The sequence below is a fragment of the Erinaceus europaeus genome, chromosome 11 (genome assembly GCF_950295315.1).
Source record: "Erinaceus europaeus chromosome 11, mEriEur2.1, whole genome shotgun sequence".
NCBI lineage: Eukaryota > Metazoa > Chordata > Mammalia > Eulipotyphla > Erinaceidae > Erinaceus > Erinaceus europaeus.
This window is the reverse complement of record NC_080172.1, coordinates 106931466-106956344: the sequence shown is the minus strand read 5'-3', so window position 1 is coordinate 106956344 and position 24879 is coordinate 106931466. Positions and strand designations below refer to the sequence as shown.

Here is a 24879-nt window from a genome sequence, read left to right as displayed (position 1 = left end):
TTGGATTCCATCCCTCCTAGCGTTTAAATTGAAAACTGGACACAAACCAAGATTCATCCTGTCCTTTCTTCCTCCGGAAAGAAAAAGAGAAACAAGCATGTTCTAATGTATCTTTGCCATCTTTCCTGTCTAGAATGCTGTGAAATTTTTCATTTATCAGTTATTCCTATGGAAAGAATTTAACTAGCAGAGTTCTCTTAAATAAAACTGTCAGCTCATTTGATTAATATTCACATACTCACAGGATTTGCAATAAACATATGTTTTAGGGAATAACCATGTCAGCTGCAAGGAGGGGATAAGATAGAAATAACTCACTGAGGAACCCTAGATGTTTGAAGTACTAGGACCCTTTTTTTTTTTTAAATTCTTGACAAATTCTAATGAATAAACAACTTACTGGTCCAAGTTAAGTTCAACATCCTGCATTTTGTTCATGAATTTTTTTTTAAAGGAAAGCTCCACCTAAATTTGTTTTTTAAGCAATGATTTCTTTTCTTTTTTCTTTTTACCAAAGCACTGCTCAACTCTGGCTTATGGAGTTGCTGGGGGATTGAACCTGGAACTTTCAGTGCCTCACACAAGAAAAACTTTTTGTATAATCATTGTGTTATCTCCCCCGGTTTAAACACTGATGTGCAAAGGCAATGTAGACTTTTTTTAAATTTTTTTTAAATGTTTTATTTATTTTATTATTGAGAGAGATGCAGAGGGAGAGAGAGAGAGTTAACACCAGAGCACTGCTCAGCTCTGGCTTATGGTGGGGCAGGGGACTGAACCTGGGACTTTGGAGCCTCAGGCATGATAGTATATTTGCATAACCATTATGCTATCTCCCCTGCCCCGGCAATGTAAACTTTATGATTGTTAATAATTACATATGGGATCAGTAGCCACAAACTATAGCAAACAAAGCTCCCACCTAGTCATACTGGAATGTGAATTAGGTAAGTTATGATAGACACTGAAGATTCTAAACTGTAGTTGAACTCATTTGATTGCTTTTAGCACGTTACAGAAGAATTCAGATTTTGTGGTATATAATAAAATGTTAAGATGCATAACTATAGGGGCTGGGTGGTGACGTAGTCAGCAGAGCACCCGCATCACCTGCAGCAGGGAAGCTTCACTAGCAGTGAGCAGTGTCTCAGACGTCTCTCTCTCTCTCTCCTCTCTGTTTTCCCCTTCCCCTCTCAACTTCTCTGTCTCTGTAAAAAAATAAAATGTCAATAAAAACAGAGAACTCCCAACAGGAGCTATAGAATCACCATTCAGGCACCAAATCGTAGTGATAACCTTGGTGACATTAATAAAAACAAAAATTGGGTGTTGGGCAGTAGCACAGCGAGGTAAGGATCCCGGTTCGAGCCCTAGCTCCCCACCTGCAGGGGAGTCGCTTCACAGGCAGTAAAGCGGGTCTGCAGGTGTCTATCTTTCTCTCCCCCTCTCTGTCTTCCCCTCCTTTCTCCATTTCTCTCTGTCCTATCTAACAATGACGACAGCAATAACAACAATAAAAAAACAAGGGCAAGAAAAAGGAAGATAAATTAAAACTTTAACCTAACTGCAATGCCAATAATGTCCTTTATACATTCTGTTTAATTGTGCATGCTGTATGTTAACATAGTGTGTGTACCTGGTCTCATACTAGTTATTAATTTTATTAATATAAAATGGAGCTATTGATAAGACCATAGGATAAGACGGGTACAATTCCACACAATTCCCACCACCAGAACTCCCTTTTAAGATACCTTGGGAGGGAGTCGGGCGGCAGCGCAGCTGGTTAAGCGCACCATGGCGCAAAGCGCAAGGACCAATGTAAGGATCCCGGTTCAAGCCCCCGGCTCTCCCCCCTGCAGGCGGAGAAGCAGGTCTGCAGGTGTCTATCTCTCTCCCTTTCTGTCTTCCCTTCCTCTCTCCATTTCTCTCTGTCTTATCCAACAATAATAACTACAACAATAAAACAACAAGGGCAACAAAAGGGAAAATAATATTTTTTTTAAACTTAAAAAAATAAAAGCTACCTTGGGGACCGAGATATGACACACCTAGTTGAGCACACACATTAGAAGGCACAGGATCCCAGGTTTAAGCCCCTGGGCCCCCACCCGCACTGGGGAAGCTTCACTAGTGGTGAAGCAGTGCTTCAAGTATCTCTCTGCTACCTTCTACCTCATCTCTCAATTTCTCTCCTATCCAACAAATTAATTTTTAAAAAAATGTTAAGATACCTTGCCTGCTTTTACTCAGTCATACACTACAACATTAAACTTTCAAGTCATTCTCTTTTTTTTTTTTTTGCCTCAAGGGTTATTGCTGGGGCTCAGTGCCTGCGCCATGAATCCACTGCTCTCCCCCTTTTGTTGCCCTTGTTGTAGCCTTATTGTGGTTATTATTGTTGTTGTTGATGACTGTCGTTGTTGGATTGGACAGAGAGAAATGGAGAGAGGAGGGGAAGACAGAGGGGGAGAGAAAGATTGCAGACTTGCTTCACCGCTTGTGAATCGACTCCCTCTGCAAGTGGGGAGCTGGGGGTTCGAACCTGAATCCTTACACTGATCCTTGCGCTTTTTGCCACGTGCGCTTAACCCGCCGCGCCACCGCCTGACGCCCTCAAGTCATTCTTAAGTATGTGATGCACACTTCCGATTATTAGCCCTTAAGTTGCAAGTGACAGGAGTGCAAACTGCTGACATCATAAAGAATAATTTATCGATTTATAAGTAGAGGAGTTCAGGCATGACTTGATCCAAATGTCCTAAAGTCTCTTTTTCCCTCTCCCATCTGATTTTTTTTTTTTTTTTTACCATTGAATTTGTTTTCTCTTCTAGGCAGAGTTTCTCTATGGGGTTGTTTTCTTTTTCTCTCTCTCTGTCTATCTATCTCTTTTAGAAGACTGAAATGATATAGATAAGCCACCATGGCTGCTTCATAGTCAGAGGCCAGAAGCATGGCAACAAGCCACATAAAATCTGATTTTTTTTTCTTAGTTTGAAACATATTCTATCCCTGAGATAATAATAATAATAATAATAAAAAGAGTCCAGAATTAAAGAGGGAAAGTGTCTGAGAATACAAATGTATTCGATTTCAGCTGTACCCTACTTGAGGCCTGTCCTCTGCCCAGTAGGACCATCTCCTCATCCACATCACTGCAGATTTTACTGCATAGACTTGAAGCTCTTGCTCTTTCAAGTTGCTGTTATGAGCTTTTGAGGGCTTCCCTTTCTATATAGTTTTCCATTTGTGTTGCTGTGGATTTATTTAGATGCACATAGCACTAATTCACTCTCATCATAGATTTGAGGTTTTTGGGTTTTTCTCTCATTTTAACATTTGAGAAATATTTATTTTGTAATTTGAGTTGTACCGGGGGGTGGGGGCTTGATTTTAAAAATAAAGTCTACTGAAATAGAAATTTAAAAGTCCTTAAATAAACTTGAGGGATCTGTATTTCACAACAAAGTATCTTCTTTCCAGAGTAGTCCATGAAAACACTCTAAAGCATGTGTGTATATGTATTTTTGATTGATTGATTGATTTTGCCTTCAGGGTTATTGCTGGGGCTTGGTGCCTGCACTAGGAATCCACTGCTCCTGGAGGGCATTTTTTCTGCTTTTGAGTAGGACAGAGAGAAATTGAGAGGGGAAGGGAAGATAAAGAGGGAGAGAAAGACACCTGCAGACCTGCTTCACCTCTTGTGAAGCAGCCCCTCTGCAGGTGGGGAGCCAGGGACTTGAACCGGGATCCTTGAGCAGGTCCTTGCACTCCATACTATGTGTGCTTAACCCGGTACGCCACTGCCCGACCCCCACCCCCACCCCCACCCCATGTGTTCTTGAAAACTATCTATAATGAGAACATTGTTCCTGTTGATGTGTGGCACTACATTCATATTGAACTTCAAACCAGGTGAACCTTTCGTGATCTACTACTACACAGCTTTGCTGTTGTCAGTCTTATTTTCTTACTACATAAAATACCAAAAACACCATCAGCCTGCATGATGGGCCCTTCCTAGTTTTACAGACATACTGTATTGTCACCCTCTGCTTCAGGTAAACTATAAACCATGCAGGTTATCTATATAGATATCCCTAGGCTTTTGACTCAAAACAATGCCCTGCTCCTTGTTCATTGTCCTTTGGAACTGAACTTGGGCAGCAGTGACTATACCCCTACCATATAGACTACATAGTTCTCTTCATACTACATTATCTTCTTATTGGCTGATGATAATGTCATAGTTCTTGTAAAATGTTTTAACGCAACATGATTGGATATGTATTTCACAACCTTATCTAAGATCAATGTACCGTACCTTTGCCTTCTTAAAACAGTCAGTCAGTTTCTTACCTGGCACCACCTTCTCACTCATGTTTCTTTCCCAGCAAAAGTGAAGAATTTAAATCCACATACATTTGAGAACAGAGATTAGGAGGAGAGATGGAACTGATTCATGTTATTGTGAGCAGTATTAGCGACAGGATTTAATAGAAATCCATTTTACAGATGTGGGAAGGAAGGACACAAAAGTTAGATCTTAACTCCTTAGGTCAAATTGAAATGATAAGGGATTTAGAAGGTGTTTTCCTTCTCTTAATCCCTCTCTATACCTAGAATAATCCTCTAAACTATATATTATTGCTAAAAAAAAAAAAAAAAAGTTCTGTATTAACTGTCTTTGATTCTTGCTTCACAACATCAAGCATAAAGTCAGCTTTTTTTTTTAACCTCAGTTTTGTGAGTTTTTTTGTTTTTTTGAGCATTGGGATGAGGTGGGAGAAAAGTTCTCTAGATTGGGGGGGGGGGCTAAGTATCAGTGATGTAACAATATCTAATGAAGTATTCCACCACCTCCTCTGGAAGTTTCTTCATAATAGCTGACATAACCACTTTGTGTGTTCTGATACTGGTATCTTCTTGAGGAGAAGGAAGGAGTTAGGAAGAACTTCTGGCAACAGTTGGGACAGTGGCTTATGGACTGAAATACTTAAGGTTTCAGGTATTCATTCACATATGCCCAAGTAATGACCTAATGTCATAACTGACCTAATGTCATAACTGACCTGCCCAAAAGTAATTTTGAGAATTCAGAGATTGCGGGGGGGGGGGGGGTATTCAAGTCAATTAAGTACCATATCATCCTTGTTGTATAAGGGCAAGTCAACTGAAGTTCAAACTGACTGGTCACATGAAATGTGAGGAGGTCAGAGCCAGGAATCAAACCAAGGCAAATTGGACTTTAGAGATCATGTCCATTCCTTCTGACTGCATGGCCTCTGAAATGGGTTCTGGTAGGTGATTGGACTTTGCTTGCATCCTCGCTATATCAAGATGATATGGAGTGAGGACTGGTGTACTGCCGCTTAAAGGTCAAAGTAATGGCTGCAAAACAGTCCATTTGGCTAATGCACTTGCATTGGCAGTCATGTGACCCAGACCCCAAACCTGGCCTGTCACATGAGTGGAAGTGTTGGCGCTGTGTTGTCTTTCTCTGTCTCTGTTTCTCGGGGGAAAAAGTCAACCCAGAGTGGTGAAGCCCAGCTGACAAGAAAAAGAAAATTATGTTGACAAGCTACTTTAACTTTTTAAAAGGCAAGACAGTTTCTTCCCAACTTGGGAAACTGTTTTTTCCTGGAGACTTGACTCTTCAGTGATGGTCGGCAAATAGTTTCTGCTAGAATGTTTGATTCCCATCTTGAATCTTTGATCCTTGTATTCACAAATTTTTCTGGCTTAAGCATAAAAAAAAAAAAAAAAACTTCAACCACTTCAGTTTGTTTGAAACCAGCTGTTAATGCCACTTTCTTTTAGTGAATTCTAGAATATGAGTGTCAAGCCTGTTTTCATTGTCCATTGTGACACATGCAGTGTTGAACTGAGTACTTCTCAAAGATGTTACACACGCCTCAGAAAATGATCTTATCCAAGACAACCTGGTCAAGGGGACTCATGTAAAAAGAGAGAAGGCTATGAATACAGTTGGTTTTGTTTGACACTGGAAAGCTGAGTGTCAGCAGAAATGTGCATGGCATGCAACTGAACCCAACTGAGTGTTTTTGCGTTTTTTTTTTAATTGGGGGGATTAATGGTTTATCATCAACAGTAAATACAGTGGTTTGTACATGTGTAACATTTCTCAGTTTTCCATATAACAGTCAAATAACACCCCCAGATCCTCTTCTACCATTATGTTACAGGACCTGAACATCTCCCCCTCCACCACCCCAGAGTCTTTTATTTTGCTGCAATACAAATGTCTTTTAACTTTTTGTGGAATGGAAGCAAGTATGCATGCTCTCTGAGCTGTATAGCTAACTAAGCATATGTAAACTAAGCCATGTGATTTTCAAAAGCTAGCCCCCTTCCCCTTCAAATAGGTGATTTGAGGACTATTAAAGAGTGGTTTCACTTTTCCGGGAAAACTTCCCTTTTCCTGAGTTTCCACTAAGTATTCTATTTTTCTATGAACAGAGATTGTCACACACCACCTCTTGGTATCATGATTTCTTTTGGTTTCTCGAACAGTTGATTCTAGTTTAAGTCCATCTGGTATGAATCTGTGGTTCAAAGACAGTCCCTAAAGCCCAATAACTTCTTATTTTTCCTAGAGCCCTGTGGTCCGAGTCTTAACTGCTGCTCTGTGTTCCTAAAGAAAAACAGTGCAGTTCAATCTCTATGTTTTGAAGTTTCAGTCTTTGGTTAACCAGATGCTGTGTTGCTGTGCTGAGGGCCCTAACTTTTTCCATGTTCCTGACAGCTTGGAAGGTGTTTTCTCAAATTCTCTGTTCATATCCCTCCCTGGAAAGGTTGGTCAGTTATTCAGCCAACATCCTTGGCCTGTTCAGCTAGTGCAGCTTAGAAGCCTGTAAATAGTCTCAGCAGAAACATTTACATTTGGACGCTCACAAACAAAACTTCTAAGCATCTGAAATGGAAAACTTGAGGTGGCAAGGAAAGCCAGATGACAGCGGTACCCAGTCTTCCAGGTTAATGAATTAGTGGGACTCTCAGAAGGAAGCTACTGTTTGTAACTGACCCGTGTGTGGACAGTTGAAGGGAAAGCAGGTCCAGATGTTCTCTCCCCACTTTCCTACTGGCAGGGAAAACAGTAACGTGGTCTGGTCCAGTTATTTTTCTAGGCAATCAAATTTTCCTTTCCTCCGTAATTTGTGTACCCCTTAGAAGTGGGGGGGGGGGAGTCGGGCTGTAGCACAGCGGGTTAAGCGCAGGTGGCGCAAAGCACAAGGACCGGCATAAGGATCCCGGTTCGAACCCCGGCTCCCCACCTGCAGGGGAGTCGCTTCACAGGCGGTGAAGCAGGTCTGCAGGTGTCTATCTTTCTCTCCCCCTCTCTGTCTTCCCCTCCTCTCTCCGTTTCTCTCTGTCCCATCCAACAACAACGACAACAACAATAATAACTACAACAATAAAACAACAAGGGCAACAAAAGGGAATAAATAAATAAAATAAAATATTTAAAGAAAAGTGAGAGGGGAAGCAAGTTGTTATTTTGCTCCTTCAGCCCGTCACAAGTACATTATTTGAAATCTTCTCAATTAATCAAATCCAAAGTATCTTCTGATTATCTGTGATTTTATGGACCTGTTTAATATTTCTCCAAAGAGGAGTAATGAAGTTATAGATCTCAGACCTAGTAAAACTGCAAAACTAAATTCTGTTCAAGGAGAATGGACAATGGGTATTGAGGATACAAATCTCTTATTGGCTTCCCAACATACAACCCCTTCCTAGTACCTAGTAACCATGCCTTGAGTTCCTTTAGAAATGGCCAGTTCCTCCATGTTTTTTGCCTCCAAAATTATTGGCTGGAGTTTGGTACTGTCACTATGAATCAATCCACTGCTCATGGCATATATATCTCAAAGACAGAACTTTATTTTCTTTTGTTGTCTTAAATTATTTTTTAAATTATTATTATTTTACAAAATGACATATCAACAGAGGTTTAAGTCCATACCGTTCCCACCGCCAGAGTTCTGAATCTTCAGTCACCCCACTGCAATCGACCACAGTTCCCCTAAGGTTGTAGACATGGGCCAACCATCATCTCTACAACTATCTGTCCACGTTTATACATAATTGCCCCCATTTTCCCCCTGATTCAATCCTCTCTTCCCCTCCAAGCCACTCATGACAACATTACTACCTTCATATATCCTTCCTCTCTCTCTCTCTCTCTCTCTCTGTGCTGATGGAGCTGGAGTCCTGTTACTTCTCCCCCACTGGGAATATGGACCAAGTTTGTTTTTGGGGTGCACTAGGTAGGAGTTCTGGCTTCTGTAATTGCTTCTCTGCTGAACATGGGCATTAGCTGGTTAATCCATACCTCCAGCCTGTCAGAAATTTATTTTCTCATAACTCTAGAGGTTGAACATCTCAAGATCAGTTGTTTTTTTTTTTCATTTATTTATTTTCCTGTATTGGGAAATAATGGCTTACAGTTGACAGTAAAATACAGTAGTCGGTACATGTGTAACCTTTCTCAGTTTTCCACACAATAGTAACCCCTCACCTAGGTCCTCCTCTCCCATCATGTTCCAGAACCTGAGCACTCTCCCCACCCCAGAGTCCTTTGGGACCAAAGCCAGTCCGAGCTCTGCTTTGTGTTTTCCCTTCTGTTCTTATTTTTTGATGAGTGTGATCATCCCATATTCATCCTTCTCTTTCTGGTTTATCTTGCTTAACTTAAAAATGGCAGCCATTTTGTGTGTCCTCCCCCCCACACACACACACAGATACACCCCCACCCCCACCCCCACCACTTCACCTTTTATGAAGCATCCCCACTGCAGTTGGGGAGCAAGGGCTCAAATCCAGGTCCTTGCCCTTCCTTCATGTTTTTAACCATCTGCTTTGGGTGGGATTAGTCCAACCCTATGCTATGGGTAGATTTCATCAGCCTGAACAAACCAGAGTATTCCACTTCTACAAACTGGGTATTTGGTTCAAAACTATGTGGTTGACCTAAGCTGGTAGAATCTAGAAGAACTGAAAATGAGGATTAATACAGCAAGGTGTAGACTCTCTTTGCTAACGATACGATGCTAAAAGCAGTTTAGGGCATCTTGCTACTACTGTAAGGAAAGCCAGTAAGACAGCTAACTCACCTCTCTATATATAATATTTAGTTGTACTAGCCAATACAACCTTTTTATTTTTATTTTGTTCAGGTTTGGGCTCATTGGGTTTTCTGTTCAAATATTCAAACTCTACCAGAATTTGTTACCTGGAAATGAATTGTGTCAAGTTATAGCCCTGGGTTATGGAATTGACTTGAGTCAAGATAGTAAAAGAAACTCCCCTTCCTCAGTTGCAGTCATTAGTAAGAACCAGATTGATCTGGAAAAGCAAAAATGATCTTACCCTTAAGGATATTTTCGGGAAATTACACACAACTTTCCTAGGATCATGCCATAGGCAGAACTCAAAGGTGACTACCTCTACTTGCAAGGGAATGAGAAGAAGTCTATGCTACGTGACAATGGGCCTGACTGGAGATTGTAAATTTTCCTAAGCAGAGGGTTAAATAGGTATGGAGGGGGGAGTCGGGTGGTAGCTCAACGGGTTAAGCACGTGGTGCAAAGCACAAGGACCAGCGGTAAAAATCCCGGTTCGAGCCCCCTGCTCCCCACCTGCAGGTGAGTCGCTTCACAAGCGGTGAAGCAGGTCTGCAGGTGTCTCTCTTTCTCTCCCCCTCTCTGTGTTCCCCTCCTCTCTCCATTTCTCTCTGTCCTATCCAACAACTACTACAACAAGGGCAACAAAAGGGAATAAATAATTTTTTTTTTATGTAGAATGTATTGGTTACAGTTCAAGGCCTTTGTAAATCTTATAAGAAAGAGATTTTGTTTGAAACCTGTACCTCTACAGACCAAGAAGGAATGAATTAGGGCTCTACTACAAGAAATACTTACTGCCTGTCACCTGCAATCCAGGTCGATTGAGTGCAGTAATTTGGATCCTTGACTGAATGGAAAACCGGATTCCTTCCGAAAGCTCAGTTAGTTTGAGCAAAAGAAAACAGAAGTGTAAAGTGTAACCAAATATGACAAGGACCAGAAAGAAATGTAATCGCCCCAGCCTTTTCTAGAATCCACTTATACCCTTCTCTTTAAAAGATGCAGCTGGAGGCTAGACTGTACAGTGCTGGTGGGGCTGGGGGTTTGAACTTGGGTCCTTGTGCATGATAATGTGTGTACTCAGCTGGGCGTGACACTGCCCAGCTCCCCACCACCACCACACAGTCTTTTTTTGGTTGAAGACTACTCACTATCTTTCCTTTTCTTTTCTTTTTGGCATCCAGGATTATTGCTGGGGTCAATCACACATAGCACAAAGCACAAGGACTCATGAGAGGATACTGGTTCAAGCTCCCAGCTCCCCACCTGCTTCTGCAGAAGGGGGGAGCTGCTTTGAAAGTGGTAAAGCCGATCTGCCGATGTCTTTCTCTCCCCTCTTTCTGTCTTCTCCTTCTCTCTCAGTTTTTCTCTGTCCTATCCAACAATGACAATAAAAGCAGCAACAACAATGGAAAGAAAAGATCGCCACCAGGAGCGGTGGGTTCATGTGCAGGCACACAGTCCAGCAATAATCCTGGATACCACACACGCAAAAAAAAATGCAACTAATGAGTAGCCTTCAACCAAAAAAAGAGTGTGGGGGGTGGGGGTGAGGGGGAGTTGGACAGTGTGTGCCCAGTTACCATGCACAAGGACCCAAGTTCAACCTCCCAGCTCCCTCCCATTTTTTTTGGATAGGACGGAGAGAAACAGAGAGAGGAAGGGAAGATAGAGAGGGAAAAAGAAAGACACCAGAAGACCTGCTTCACCACTTATGAGGCAACACCCCTACAGGTGGGGAGCTGGGGGCTCGAACCGGGATCCTGGCGTGGATCTTTACGCTATGTGCACTTGACATGGTGGGCCATCGCCCAGCCCCCTTAACTTTTGATTTAAATGTTACTCTCCACAATAATATTTGACCAATTGTCTGGACACCCCATGAACCAGTCAAGTCACCTGAGAGCCTTCTAAACTCATAAAAATTTTTATTTCTAATGAGATTAATGATTTTCAATAGATGTAGTTTTTCATACATGTGTAAATTTCTCAGTTTTCTGCAGAACTCTCTCATGCCCAGTCTAGGTTCTCCTCCGTGATCATGAACCAGGACCTGAACATCAACACCACCTCTTGCTCCTGGAGGGTTTTTTACTTTGGTGCAATACACCAAACCCAGTCCAAGTACTGATTCGTATTTCTCCTTTCTGTTCATTTCTCAAGTTCTGTCCATGAGTGAGATCATCCCGTACTCATTCTTCTCTTTCTGGCTTATCTCACTTCACATGATTCCTTCAAGCTCCATCATAGATAGGTAAAAAAAAAAAAAGTGAATTCATCATTCTTTTTTTATTATTATTTATTTTCTGCTTTGTTACCCTTGTTGTTTTATTATTGTTGTAGTTACTGTTGTTGATGTCATCGTTGTTGGATAGAACAGAGAGAAATAGAGAGAGGAGGGGAAGACAGAGGGGGAGAGAAAACAGATACCTGCAGACCTGCTTCACCGCTTGTGAAGCGACTCCCCTGCAGGTGGGGAGCTGGGGGCTTGAACCGGGATCCTTACACCGGTCCTTGTGCTTTGCACCACGTGCACTTAACCCACTGTGCTACTGCCCGACTCCTGAATTCATCATTCTTAATAGCTGAGTAGTATTCCTTTGTGTATATATACTACAACTTAGCTGCTCATCTCTTTTTTTTTTTTTTTTTTGGCCCCATTAATAATGGGGCTTGGAGACTTCCCTGGATTGAAGACACCACCAATGTGTCCTGGAGCTCAGCTTCCCCAGAGACCCATCCTACTAGGGAAAGAGAGAGGCAGACTGGGAGTATGGACCGACCAGTCAACGCCCATGTTCAGCGAGGAAGCAATTACAGAAGCCAGACCTTCTACCTTCTGCAACCCTCAATGACCCTGGGTCCATGCTCCCAGAGGGATAGAGAATGGGAAAGCTATCAGGGGAGGGGGTGGGATATGGAGATTGGGCGGTGGGAATTGTGTGGAGTTGTACCCCTCCTACCCTATGGTTTTGTTAATTAATCCTTTCTTAAATAAAAAAATAAAATAAAATAATAATAATGGGGCTTGGTACCACTCCTGGTGGCAATTTATTTGATAGGACAGAGAGAAATTGAGAGAGGAAGGGAAAATAGAGAGGGAGAGGGAAAGATAGACACCTGCAGTGGGGACACTTCACAATGAAGCAGGTCTGCAGGTGTCTTCCTCTTTCCTCTCGATTTTTCTCTGTCCTATCAAGTAAAATGGGGGGGGGGGGGAAGTGGCCACTAAGAATAACATGCAGAACTGCTTCACCACTTGTGAAATGTCCCTGCTGCAGATGGGGAGCTGGGGCTTGAAGCCGCGTCCTTGCACAAATCCTTGCGCAAAATACTGTATGTGCTTAACCCAATGAGCCACCATCTGACCTCACCACTTATCTCTTGTTAGACATCTAGTTCCCTTCAAAGTTTTGACTATTACAAATTGTGCTGCTATGAACATAGATATACACAGTGTTTGATTCTTTAGGATATATCCTCAGTAGAATAATTGCAGGGTTATAGGTAGGTCCATTTCTAACCTTCTGACTGTTCTCCACAAAGGTTGGACCAACTTAGCTTCCCAACAGCAGTGCAGAAGGGTTCCTTTGCCCCCACAACTTCTCCAACATTTATTGCTACTATCCTTTCTGATGTATGACATTCTCACAGAAGTGAGGTGGTATCTCTTTATTTGCATTTCTCTGATAATCAGTGACATGGAGCATTTTTTTCATATGTCCATTGGCCTTTTGGATCTCTTCTATGGTGAATATTCTGTCCATATCCTTTCCCAATATATTTGATGTGGTTGTTTGTTTCTTTGTTGCAGAGTTTGGTGAGCTTTTTATATATGTTTATTACCAGCCTTTTTTCTTACATATGGCATATAGCTCTTATTCCATTTTGTAAAGATTCTGTTGGGGTGGTGGTTTTTTGCTGTACAGAAGCTTTTCAATTTGATGTAGTCCCATTCATTTGTTTTTGGTTTTTTTTTTCTTTGTAATTGGACTTGAGTTATTGACGATGCCTATAAAATTTAGATGGAAATAATTCTGCTAAGTTTTCCACTAAGTATTTGATAGTTTCTGGTCTAACATCCAAGTCCTTGATCCATTTGGAGCTTGCTTTTGTATGTGGTGAAATGTAGTGGTTCAGTTCTATTCTTTGGTACATTTCAGCTCAAGTTTCCCAACACCATTTGTTGAAGAGATTCTCCTTTCTCCATTTAATAGTTTGGGCCCTCTTGTCAAAATTAGATGTCCATAGGTGTGTAGGCTTATTCTGAGCTCTCACTTCTATTCCACTGGTCTATTTTTGTCCCAGTACCAGGCAGGTTTGATTACAATGGCCCCATAGTGTATTTAGAGGTCTGTGAGTGTGATGCCGCCAGTTCTGTTCTTTTTTCTCAAAATTGCTTTGGTGATTATAGGTATTTTGGGTTCCAGATACATATTTGTAGTTTCTGTTCTCTTTTTTAAAAAATGGTGGGAATTTAATGGGAATTACATTAACTTTGGATATGGCTCTGGGTAGAATATTCATTTTGTGTGTGTGTCTTTTAATATTCATTTTATTTATTTATTTTCATTTACCAGAGCACTGCTCAGCTCTGGCTTATGGTAGTGCAGGGGATTGAACCTGGGACTTCAGAACCTCAGGCATGACAGTCTCTTTGCATAACCATTATGCTATCTACCCCTGCCCAGAATATTCATTTTGATGATGTTAATTCTTCTAATCCATGAACATGGGATATCTTTCCACTTCTTTGTATCTTTTTGTTTTCTCGAATAGTGACATATAATTTTCACTATGTAAGTCTTCTATTTCTTTTGTCAGGTTTAATCCTAAATATTTTATTGTTTTTGCTGCTATAGTGAATTGGACTGAGTTCTGTATTTCTTCTTCTGATTTAGTGTTTGTATAAAGGAATGCCACTAACTCTTGTATGTTAATTTTGTTGGCTGACACTTTACTGTATAGTTTCCTGCTAGGTTCTTTAGGTTTTTCTATGTATATTATCAAGTTGTGACAGTTTATTTTTTTTTCCTCTTTGCATCTGTATCCCTTTAATTTTTTTCCCTTGCTTAATTGCTATGGCAACAACTTTCAACACTATGTTGAGTAGTAACAGTTATCAAGGACAGCCCTATATAGTACTTGATCTAAATGGAAGTGCTTTTAGTTTCTCACCATTAAGTATGATATTCGCTGTAGGTTTGCTGTATATCAACTCCATTAGATTAAGAAATTTTCCATCTATTCCCATTTTTTGTAGTGTTTTGATCATGAACAGATATTGGATTTGTCAAAGGTCTTCTTGTATCTATTGAGATAATCATGTGGTTTGGGGGTTTTCTTTTATTACTGTCATGGATTACATTTATTGAGTTACATATATTAAGCTAACTTTGCATCCATGAAGTAAATTCTATTTGGCTGTGATGTGTGATTTTTTAAAATTTACTACTGTAACTGGTTGGCAAGAATTTTGTTCAATATCTAAGCATCTGTGCTCATCAGAGATACTGGTTGGTAGTTTGTGTGTGTGTGTGTGTGTGTGTGTGTGTGTGTGTCTGTCTGTCTGTCTGTCTGCTTTTGATATCAGGGTGATGCTGGCTTCATAGAAAGTGGAAGGGAGTATCTTCAGTATTTTGAAAGAGCTTAAAAGATGTAGGTAATTAACTCTTCTTAAAGATTTTGTATAATTCATTTGCCAGGCTAGCATTGCGGGTGGGAGAGAAGATCCAGGAACTTGTGGGGGCGTGATAATACAATTCTTTATTCACATGGGAGTGCCCCAGAGTCGAGTGTGAGCAGAGCTGGTTAAGCCACGTGGCAGCCTCCCACTCTGCATGCCAGCCCTTCTCCAGGTCCGGAAGCGGGAGAGAAAAGGGGCTAAACCAGGAACAGAAGTGGGTTTTATGGGATAAAACAAGAAGTGGCAAGTTGGGAACAGAGATGGCTAGGAAAGGGGTTGGAGAAAAGAAAAAGGCATGCTGGGAACTTCCTTAGCTACCGTTGCTATGGTTTTAACTGGTGGGAATTAGCAATACCCTGAGGGGATAACATGGTGGGGAGGAAACCTTTAGTCATTTATAAGACAAAGCAGAAGATTGGTATGTAGATAAAGGGACTGGACACACTAGCATAGGGTGGTTTGTGGACCCTGCCTAACTCAACCACATCTGCACAATTTCCCAACATTCATTTATAAAACCATCAGCGCCAACAAGGGCAACAAAAGGGTAAATAAATAAATAAATATTTTTTAAAAAAATATCAGAGCCTAGACTTTTACTGTTGGGAAAGTTCTTGATGACTCTTTCAATTTCTTTGAAATTGAACAATTTCCTGTTCATGTTTTCTAGATCCTTTTGATTCAGTTTTGGAAGATGATATGTTTCTAGGAACATTTTCATTTATTCCAGGTTCTTTAGGTTGGTGGCATATAGTTGTTCATGGAAATACTGAGGAATTTATTTATTTATTTAATATTTATTTTATTTATTCCCTTTATGTTGCCCTTGTTGTATTATTGTTGTAGTTATTATTGTTGTCAGATAGCACAGACAGAAATGGAGAGAGGAGGGGGAAGACAGAGAGAGAGAAAGACACCTGCAGACCTGCTTCACTGCTTGTGAAGTGATTCCCCTGCAAGTGGGGAGCCAGGGCTCAAATCAGGATCCTTATGCTGGTCCTTCTGCTTTGCGCCACCTACGCTTAACCCGCTGCGCTACAGGCCAACTCCCTTATTTATTTATTTTATCAGAGCACTGTTCAGCTCTGGTTTATGGTGATATGGGGGATTGAATCTGGGACTTTGGAGCCTCAGGCATGAAAGTCATTTTGCATAACCATTATGCTATCTACCCTCCCCCCCAATACTGAGGAATTTATTTCAGAGAAATTTCCAACTCTGATAAAAATGATCACCTACCCTCAAAATGGACCCTCAGAGCTCTATCTCTTAACACACACACACACACACACACACACACACACACCATTTGTAGACACCTATAGACCTGCTTCACCGCCTGTGAAGCAACTCCCCTGCAGGTGGGGAGTTGAGGGCTCGAACTGGGATCCTTATACCAGTCCTTGCACTTTGCACCACGTGCACTTAACCCACTGCACTACCGCCCGACTCCCACAAATAATGTTCTTTTGGAGAGGTAGACCCAGACCATCACTTTACTGCAAGATAGCGAATCTCTGATATTTCTTTCCAAAAATGTTGTAAAATGTTTGGAGACTAATGCTCACTGGATTTTCATTTTCCCTTTGTAATTTGGAATTTTGATTATAATCAATTTGCTCTTATCATCTATGTGGTGGTGTTATATTTACTATTTACGCACAGATCATTCAACCATGAAGAATCACTTGACATGATTTTCACATTGACACAAAATGGTATATTTGGACCTAATTGTACAATCTGGATACAACTCTCTGTCTTTGGAAAGGGAATATAACTTTTATATATGTAGAAGCTGCAGGTTGATGTTAGTGTCCAGTTCTTCTATCTAGTATCCCACATTTCTCTTGGGAGTCACATCTCATTCTCAACTATGTAGCTTGACTGGGATGCATACTGCCTTCCTCATTCCACCCTCTGTCACATTATTGGTTCAGGAATGTCCTTGCAAATCCATAGCAGATTGACTCTTTGGATTCTTACTATGATACTAGAAGTCAGTCTCTCCTCCTTATTGGACTAACACATGAGGAGAGGAGATAAGAACTTCATAATTGCTAAAACCATTTTTGGTGCTACAAGAGAAACCAACCTGAGAATTAACCTAAGAGCAGAGGTAAGATGTGTAATATTTTGCTTTTGCCTTCATGTTCTCATTCTGGGGGTGTGTGAGTCCTCTCATTTGCAATAATATCAATGTTTCTCAAGATATACAGAGAATGTGAAGAAATTCAAATAAGCACTTAACTTTTAGTCATTTCAGCAATAGTTCCAGAAAGCTCTCCTGTAGTCACTTCCAAGACAAATGATGAAAAGCTGCAAAACCACAGAATTGTAAGGGGCCAGGCAGTGGCAAACCTGGTTAAGCGTTCACATTACAGCACATAAGGACCCAGGTTCAAGCCCCTGGTTCCCACCTGCAGGGGGAAAGCTTCACAAGTGGTGAAAAACAGGGCTGCAGGTGCCTCTCTCCTCTGCCTCCACCACCCTCTCAATTTCTATCGGTCTCTATCCAATAAATAATATTTAAAAGAAGTATCTGAATATCAACAAGTAGGCCATATCAAGAACATTTCAGTCTATGTCTGGAACACTGCTACTCCTCTAAAATCTGTGAAAATAAACTTAATTAGAAAAGGGCAGGGCAGGGGAAAATGGTATAATAGTTATGCAAAGAGACTCTCATGCCTGAGGCTCCAAAGTCCCAGGATCAACCTCCCACACCACCATAAACCGGAGCTATGCAGTGCTCTGGTAAAAAGCAAAAAACAAAACAACAATAACAAAAAAAAAAAAAAAACCCAGAATTTTAGGATCTTAGAAGCAAAATGATCCTAAAGATCTACCAGTACACCTCCCCCAACAAGGTTCCTCAGTGTCCAAGCAGAGTTGATGTATAAAGTGATTTATTATATTTTTATTTTAATATAATTACTAGAGTGAATTTTAAGAAAATGTTTTTCCATATCAAACTTGTGACTTCATAAATTTGCTAATACTTCTACTGAAGAAGAAATGGAAGTTTAAAAAGATAAATGACTTTTTAGAGATTGCCTGTACTGAGAATTGCACAAGAACATACAGAGAGAGAGAGAGAGAGGAAATATTTGGAACCTATTCCAAATAGGAATATGGCTGTTTCAAAATCTATCAATTCAAACAAAATAACTAGAAAAACAAACTAAGAACTAACCAACAAAAACTAGGTCCTATGCATTTTGCTTTGGTCATTTTCTATCCTGAACTACTTCAGTAAAGATAACTATGTAAGTTTGGAGAAGAAAATTCCTGACCTCTCTAGGACCTCCCATGTTGGAAAGAGGAGTGTTGTCAGAGGTTCAAGGAGCATCTTGGGTGGAATAGCAAGCCAAAAACAGCTGGAGAGACCATTCATTCTGAGTGTCAGCTTCAGAGTCATCAAAGTCCTAAACTGGCCAGACTCCCTGCCAAGGGGGGCTTGAAGGAACTGAAGGGCTTAGAAGTAGAGAGGGAGAAAGGGAGTAGAACATGAGTTTTTTTCCTCTCCCTGTGTAATTTTTTCAGTGGTTACGATTTGCCATCCTACCTGAATGTAGTTCTGAATGTGGAAAAGTTGTTGCTTGTGTCTGAGTAAGAACAACTTCCCAAGGGTGGTGCTTTCAAACTCTAACTGGATTTGCTAGTTCTGGGCAAGGGTAGTCTCCTCTGATCTGAGGATTGCTGTCTGAGGACAATATTTAAAAGTGAAATCCCAGTTTGTTTGTTTGTTTGTTTTAATATACAGGAAAACAACTATCTTCCAACATAATGAAGCAGTTGATTTCCCTTTTTGTTAACAGTTTTTTTTGTTTGTTTTTAGATATAGTGGTGTGTGTGTGTGTGTGTGTGTGTGTGTTTCCTCTTCATCAACAAGAACATAATCGCTAAGATATCCTTCCATAGGGCCACGTGTCAAAACTGTTCCAGATTTCTAGTTCTCCCACTTCTGCCATGCCTTTAGCTCTTATTTGGCCCTATTGAAATGAGTACTGCTGCTACCATATTCTTTCTTTTTGAAGGTTTTGAAGGTATTTAATCGGTCAATCATCTCTAGATATTCAAAAGTGTGTGTGTGTGTGTGTGTGTGTGTGTGTGTGTGTGTGTGTGTGTTCTTTCCATTTGCACAAGGTCACATTCAGAGTTCTTCCTGAGGGGAGGTTGCACATTCATCACTTAATCTGCCTCCCATTTCCTTCAGTTAGGCTCACACAGCCTTTCCTGAGGTATTACCATTTTTCCATTTCTTCTTTGCTCCCTCCTTTCTTTTAATAACTCTGAGAGACAGGGAGGCACCCTGTAAAGTTAATTTCCTCCAAAGCTTTCAAAGGAAAGCCATCTCTCAGCCCAGACACCAACACACCTCCCCACCCCTCAGCGAAGGACGCACCCCTCCTGGAAGCCTTAGTCACTCAGGGCTGTGCCCGCTGCCCAGGACTCCCCATGCCCCCACAACCATCTCCGGGGGGTGGGGTGGGGGTGGAACAGTGAATTGGTCTGTCTTGTGGCTCTCCAATCTGAGAGCAGGACCCTAGCTGGGAAGAATCTTTCCATTTGTTTGCCCTGCGTTTTTCACTTCCGAACTCTCCTCCCCTTCACCTTCGATGCTTTCTCCTTCTCTCTGGTACTTGCAGGACTCAGAGGCTGGCTGCCTGCCTGTCCCAGGGATGGCATTTCCTCTTCAAAGGCCTGTGGCCGCAGCCACCCAGCTCTACCAAGCAAACAAGCCTTTAGAATTACTGTGGCTTTGCTGCCTGCTTACTGGCGAAGGGCATTTTTTTTTTAAACGCTCCTTTGGTTTCTTGGGGGGAATCTTTTTCTCAAACCTATTTTATGCAAACATGATCTGTGGCTTTTGAATGTTTGTGTTCATGGACTAAACTGAAACAGTTTCCTCTTACCGGAGAGAGGGCCTCACACAGCTGGGGGCCGGGCTGCTCAGCTCAGGCAAAAGCTGTCCCAAGAGGAAGGGACAAGTTGCCAGTCAAGGAAGTCTGGAGGCTCAGAGAGGAATTCATGGAGGCCTTCAAGGATAGCAGCGGTTAGGCTAGGATCATACACTGGGCCGTTAAGCTCAAGCTATTCCTTTGATTAATAGGACTGGACTGGAAACACCTAGGGTTTTGCAAATACTTTTTTTTCTTTTTTAAACCATCCATATATTTACCAAAGTTCTGTGTGGTTTTTTTTTTTAACAGCTTGGATGTTTGATCTTCCGGCATTCTGAGGCCTTGCAGGCAGTTTTAAGAACTCCAGAAAACTTGGTTGAACCCTGAATCATTTGACTGTCTGTGACCTGTCATCTAAAAATGTAACTAAGTTCTAGCTCAGCCTATGAATGTGCTTCCTGTATAGTTTCTTACCCTTTTCTCTTTCTGGCTTTAGATGGAAATAAAAACAAGAACCCCAAAGATGCACTAGATGCAATCTTTCTATCCCTGACAACTGGATAGCCTTGCATTAGAATGGGCGGCAAATGAAGAAGTAAGACCGGAGTAGACTGTACAGAGAACGGAATCCTGAAATCGGCCATTAGGTCAAAGGGCAAAAGAGAAAAAGGACTCAGTCGATAGGTCTGAGTTCATTACCTATGTGACCCTGAGTTCAGTGACCCTGGGCTCCTGCAAACACTTGAAGGAGAAGGCTTACTCAGATAATGTGTGAAAGTGTGTTTCATTCTCTCCAAACAAGATCGAGCCTTACAGAACTAACTGGCTGAGTCAAACTATAGATGCAGTAGGACTTGCCTCAACTATTGATCTTAAATACAAAGGCAGGCTATTGATATTGATAAACGATAGAAAAGGTAAGGAAGAAGAAATGACATGGAGTCCACAGACCATAGAAGTTACAGTTTGGGGGGGCTCGGAGGTAGCGCATCGGGTTAAGCGCAGGTGGCGCAAAGCTCAAGGGCCGGCGAAAGTATCCTGGTTCGAGCCCCCTGCCAGGGGGGTTGCTTTGCAAGCGGTGAAGCAGGTCTGCAGATGTCTGTCTTTCTCTCCTCTGTCTTCCCTTCCTCTCTTGATTTCTCTCTGCCCTATCCAACAACAGCAATGGCTATGACAACAATACTAACTACAACAAGGGCAACAAAATGGGAAAAATAGCCTCTAGGAGCAGTGGATTCATGGCAGGCACCGAGCCCCAGAAATAACCCTGGAGGAAAAAAAATAATAATAAAGAAGTTACAGTACTTAAAATAGCCCAGGGTTCCTGAAATGAGTGCAGCTTAGAGTGTTCCCAGCTATGATCATGGACTGAAAGCTCACACAGACCGGGACTCTCAGAGGTCACACAGGCTCCTGTAATAAATATAAATATACATGGCCCCTAGGTCAGACTGATGCTGAGGAATTATTCTGATGCAGTCTCTGCCCCCAGGTTTTACCACGCCCCGCGAAATCCTAGCAGTGCCCCCTTCAACCAATCCTGCCCCCACACGTCACCCCTGGTTGTTGCCCAATAAAAGCTCTCTCACTCCCCCCCCCCTCGGCTCTCTCTCTCTCTCAGCGCCCTCTCTCTCTTGCCCGATGGTGAGGTAGTGGGGACGGCCATTGTCGGCTGACTCCACGTGTCCTGAGCCACCCCCCCATCCAGTAATAAAGATCTGTGTACCCCACTTGCTCTGGACCTCCTCTCTCTCTCTTCTCCGCGGCGCAGCCCGACACCTGGCCCCGACCGACAGACCATGTTCAGCAGAGAAGCAATTACAGAAGCCAGTACTTCTACCTTCTGCTCCCCATAAAGAATTGTGGTCCATACTCTCAGAGGGTTAAAGAATAGGGAAGCTTCCATAAAGAATATGGAAGGGAAGGGACACGGGGCTCTGGTGGTGGGAAAGATTAAGTGTAGGAATATATAGTATAATGGTTATATAAAGAGACTCTCATGTCTGATGCTTAGAAGTCCCTGCAACACCATAAGCCAAAGCAGAGCTGGTTGGTGCTCTGGTGAAATAAATAAATAAATAAATAAATAAATAAATAAATAAATACTAAAGAAGATTAAAATGTGAATGCAAAGTTGCTGACTTACTATGCTCAATCTATACCCTTTCGTTAGACAAAGCCTTCTAACACCTCTACTTACTTAGTGACTGTTAGCAACTTTACAATGTGAATCTCCCTCCTAGTCTTCAGATTCTTACTGGCCATGAGAATCATGTATATTTTTAGTGTGACTCAAAGCTAATTCCTCCTCTTCTCCATTGGGTCACCCATTGTAGTCGCCATTCACTTAGTTGCTCATCTCAGAAATGTCAGGCTTGTCTTTATTGCCTTTCATTTCCTATCAGAGCCGACTCATTTTACCTCCTAAATATTTCTTTACTCTGTCCACATCTCTGACTACTAAATTAATGCAGTGAGTACCTTTTCTCATTTAGCTACTATATCCAGCCTCTGACTGGTCTTTTATCCTCTGTTCTTAGTCCCTTGCAGTCCATTCTCTACATAGCAAATAGAATCATACGACTAAAAATAGAATCTGTTCCTATCTCTTGCCTGCCTCAAACTTTAGAGTAGTGTTACTAGTCCTTCCAGGTAAGTCACAATTTCAGCTTTGCTTACTCCTTCAAACTTCACCTATTACCAGGTCAGGGACCTCGTCTCTTCATTTTACTTCTGTTCCCTCAGTAGAACAATGGTCTAGCACATGGGTAAATGAGTGAACACATGAATACACAACATGTTGTGCATTTGAGGATAACTGAGAGAGGCGGAGAATGACGGGAGGTCAGTGTTAAAACCTCTCAAGGGTTCTTATTCTGAGGCTTAAATACTTTGATCCTAGGACTGGAATAAGAACTAGTACTTGAACAAGCATTGCACACAGTATCAGGAAGGAGCCAGCTGCCATTTTTCTACACTCTGAGTTCCCACTCTGGATGTGGTCAGCATGCAGTCTGTCAGCTTGTCCATGCGAGTGTGGGAACTGGACAGGCTTACTTGATGGAAAGAGGAAAGAGCAATTGCAAAGTGGTGGTGGGGATCAAGTATGTGTAGGGTCATTTTGTTTGTTTCTTTGTGTTTCATTTTGATCTGATCAGCATCCATTTCACTTCGAAACAAAACACCAGTTTCCTTTTAAAGAAGGACCTTTTTCCTGTTGGGCTCAGTCTGTTGGGACTACAACAAAGAGTTCTCCTTTCCTGAAGGCTCAAGTCAAACCAAAAGGATGCTTTCTTCCCTCAAGTAGATTCTAGAGGAACATAAACCATTTTCTGTGTGAATGTGCATGGAAAAATCCAAAAGTATTCATATAAACAGTTATCGGTGTATTCTCCTATGATTTTGATCTGATAAATGCCTGTCGGCACCCCCCCCCCCCCCAGCCAGAGCCGGAGGGAAGCTGCCCAGGTTGGTTCTGATCTGATAAAATTCTATGATTAAGAAAAAGTAGTGGATTCAGAGAAGACAGGGAAAGAAGGAAAGATTTTCCAGAATTTAGTATTTAAATTGGTATTGCCCTTGTATTTTCTTCCTCCCTTCCTTCCCTCCTTCCTTCCTTTCTCTCTCTCTCCCTCTCTCTCTCTCTTTCTTTCTTTCTTTCTCTCTTTAATTTTTTGCCTCCAGGGTTATCGCTGGGGTTCAGTGCCCAGCAATAAGAATCCAGTGCTAGTCATGGGCCGCTTGGAATATACCTAAATAGCTACTAGCTATTTCCAAAATTGAGACCCCCAATCTTCATCTACAATATTCTTGGATTTAGGTTCATGATTAGTCAACAATTTGTTTGGCTTTATATGTTAACTCTTTTTTTCAGCCACCAGGTTTCAGGTACTACTATGATGCCAACCAGACTTCCCAGGGGAGACAACTCCACCAATGTGTCCTGGAGCCCTGCTTCCCCATATCCCTGCCCCACTAGGGAAAGGGAGAGACAGGCTGGGAGTAGGGATCAACCTGCGAACACCCATGTTCAGTGGGGAAGCAATTACAGAAGCCAGACCTTCCACCTTCTGCATCCCATAATGATTCTGGGTCCATACTCCCAGAGGGATAGAGAATAGGAAAACTATCAGGGGAGGGGATGGGATATGGAGCTCTGGTGGTAGGCGTTGTGTGGAATTGTACCTCTCTTATCCTATGGTCTTGTTGGTGTTTCCATTTTATAAATAAAAATTAAAAAAAAAGAATACAATGCTCCTGGTGATTTTTTTTTCCATTGTATTGGTTAGGACAGAGAGAAATTGAGAGGGGGGGATAAAGAAGAAGATAGAGAGACACCTGCAAACCTGCTTCACCACTTGTGAAGTGTTCCTCCTTCAGGTGGGGATGGTGAGGCTCCAACCCAGATTCTTGTGCAGGTCCTTGCACTTAGTACTCTGGGCACTTAACCGGATTCGCCACTGCCCGACTCCCTTGCCTTTGTATTTCATGCTTTTAAAATTGAATTACTTTTGTGGGTAAGATACAACCAAACAAAGGAATACAACTCACTAAAATTTACATTAGTAACTTGAAAGTGGTGAAGTATCATTTCCTGAGGTCAGGGTGGATTTTTAAAAATTTTCTTTATTGGGGAATTAATGTTTTACATTCGACAGTAAATACAATAGTTTGTACATGCATAACATTTCTCAGTTTTCCATATAACAATACAACCCCCACTAGGTCCTCTGAAGGACCTGTATCCCCCCCCCACCCTAGTATCTTTTATTTTGGTACAATACACCATTTCCATTTCAGGTTCTACTTGTGTTTTCTCTTCTGATCTTGTTTTTCTTTCTTTTTTTAAAATATTTATTTATTTATTTTCCCTTTTGTTGTCCTTGTTGTTTTTTATTGTTGTTGTAGTTATTTTATTGTTGTCATTGTTGTTGGATAGGACAGAGAGAAAATGGAGAGAAGAGGGGAGGACGGAGAGGGGGAGAGAAAGATAGACACCTGCAGACCTGCTTCACCACCTGTGAAGCGACTCCCCTGCAAGTGGGGAGCCAGGGTCCTTGCGCTTTGTGCCACATGCACTTAACCCACTGTGCTACAGCCTGACTCCCCTGATCTTGTTTTTCAACTTCTGCCTGAG

The 24879-nt window shown here is 41.7% G+C and overlaps 1 protein-coding gene across 2 annotated transcripts in view; it reads left to right on the top strand.

The window, feature by feature from the left end:
* ZNHIT6 (zinc finger HIT-type containing 6) overlaps positions 1-20510 on the top strand; it is a 66571-nt gene extending 46061 nt beyond the window's left edge. Inside the window, exons 10-11 of one of the 2 annotated variants that reach the window (XR_009552646.1) lie at positions 20052-20164; positions 20239-20510. Coding sequence is in view for 1 of the 2 variants with exons in the window: in XM_060202275.1 (XP_060058258.1) it covers positions 20052-20080 (29 nt within the window). In the remaining variant the exon portion in view is untranslated. Of the gene's footprint in view, positions 1-20051 lie in introns of both variants that reach the window. The other variant, XM_060202275.1, reaches the window with a different exon arrangement.
* The last annotated feature ends 4369 nt before the right edge of the window (positions 20511-24879 follow it).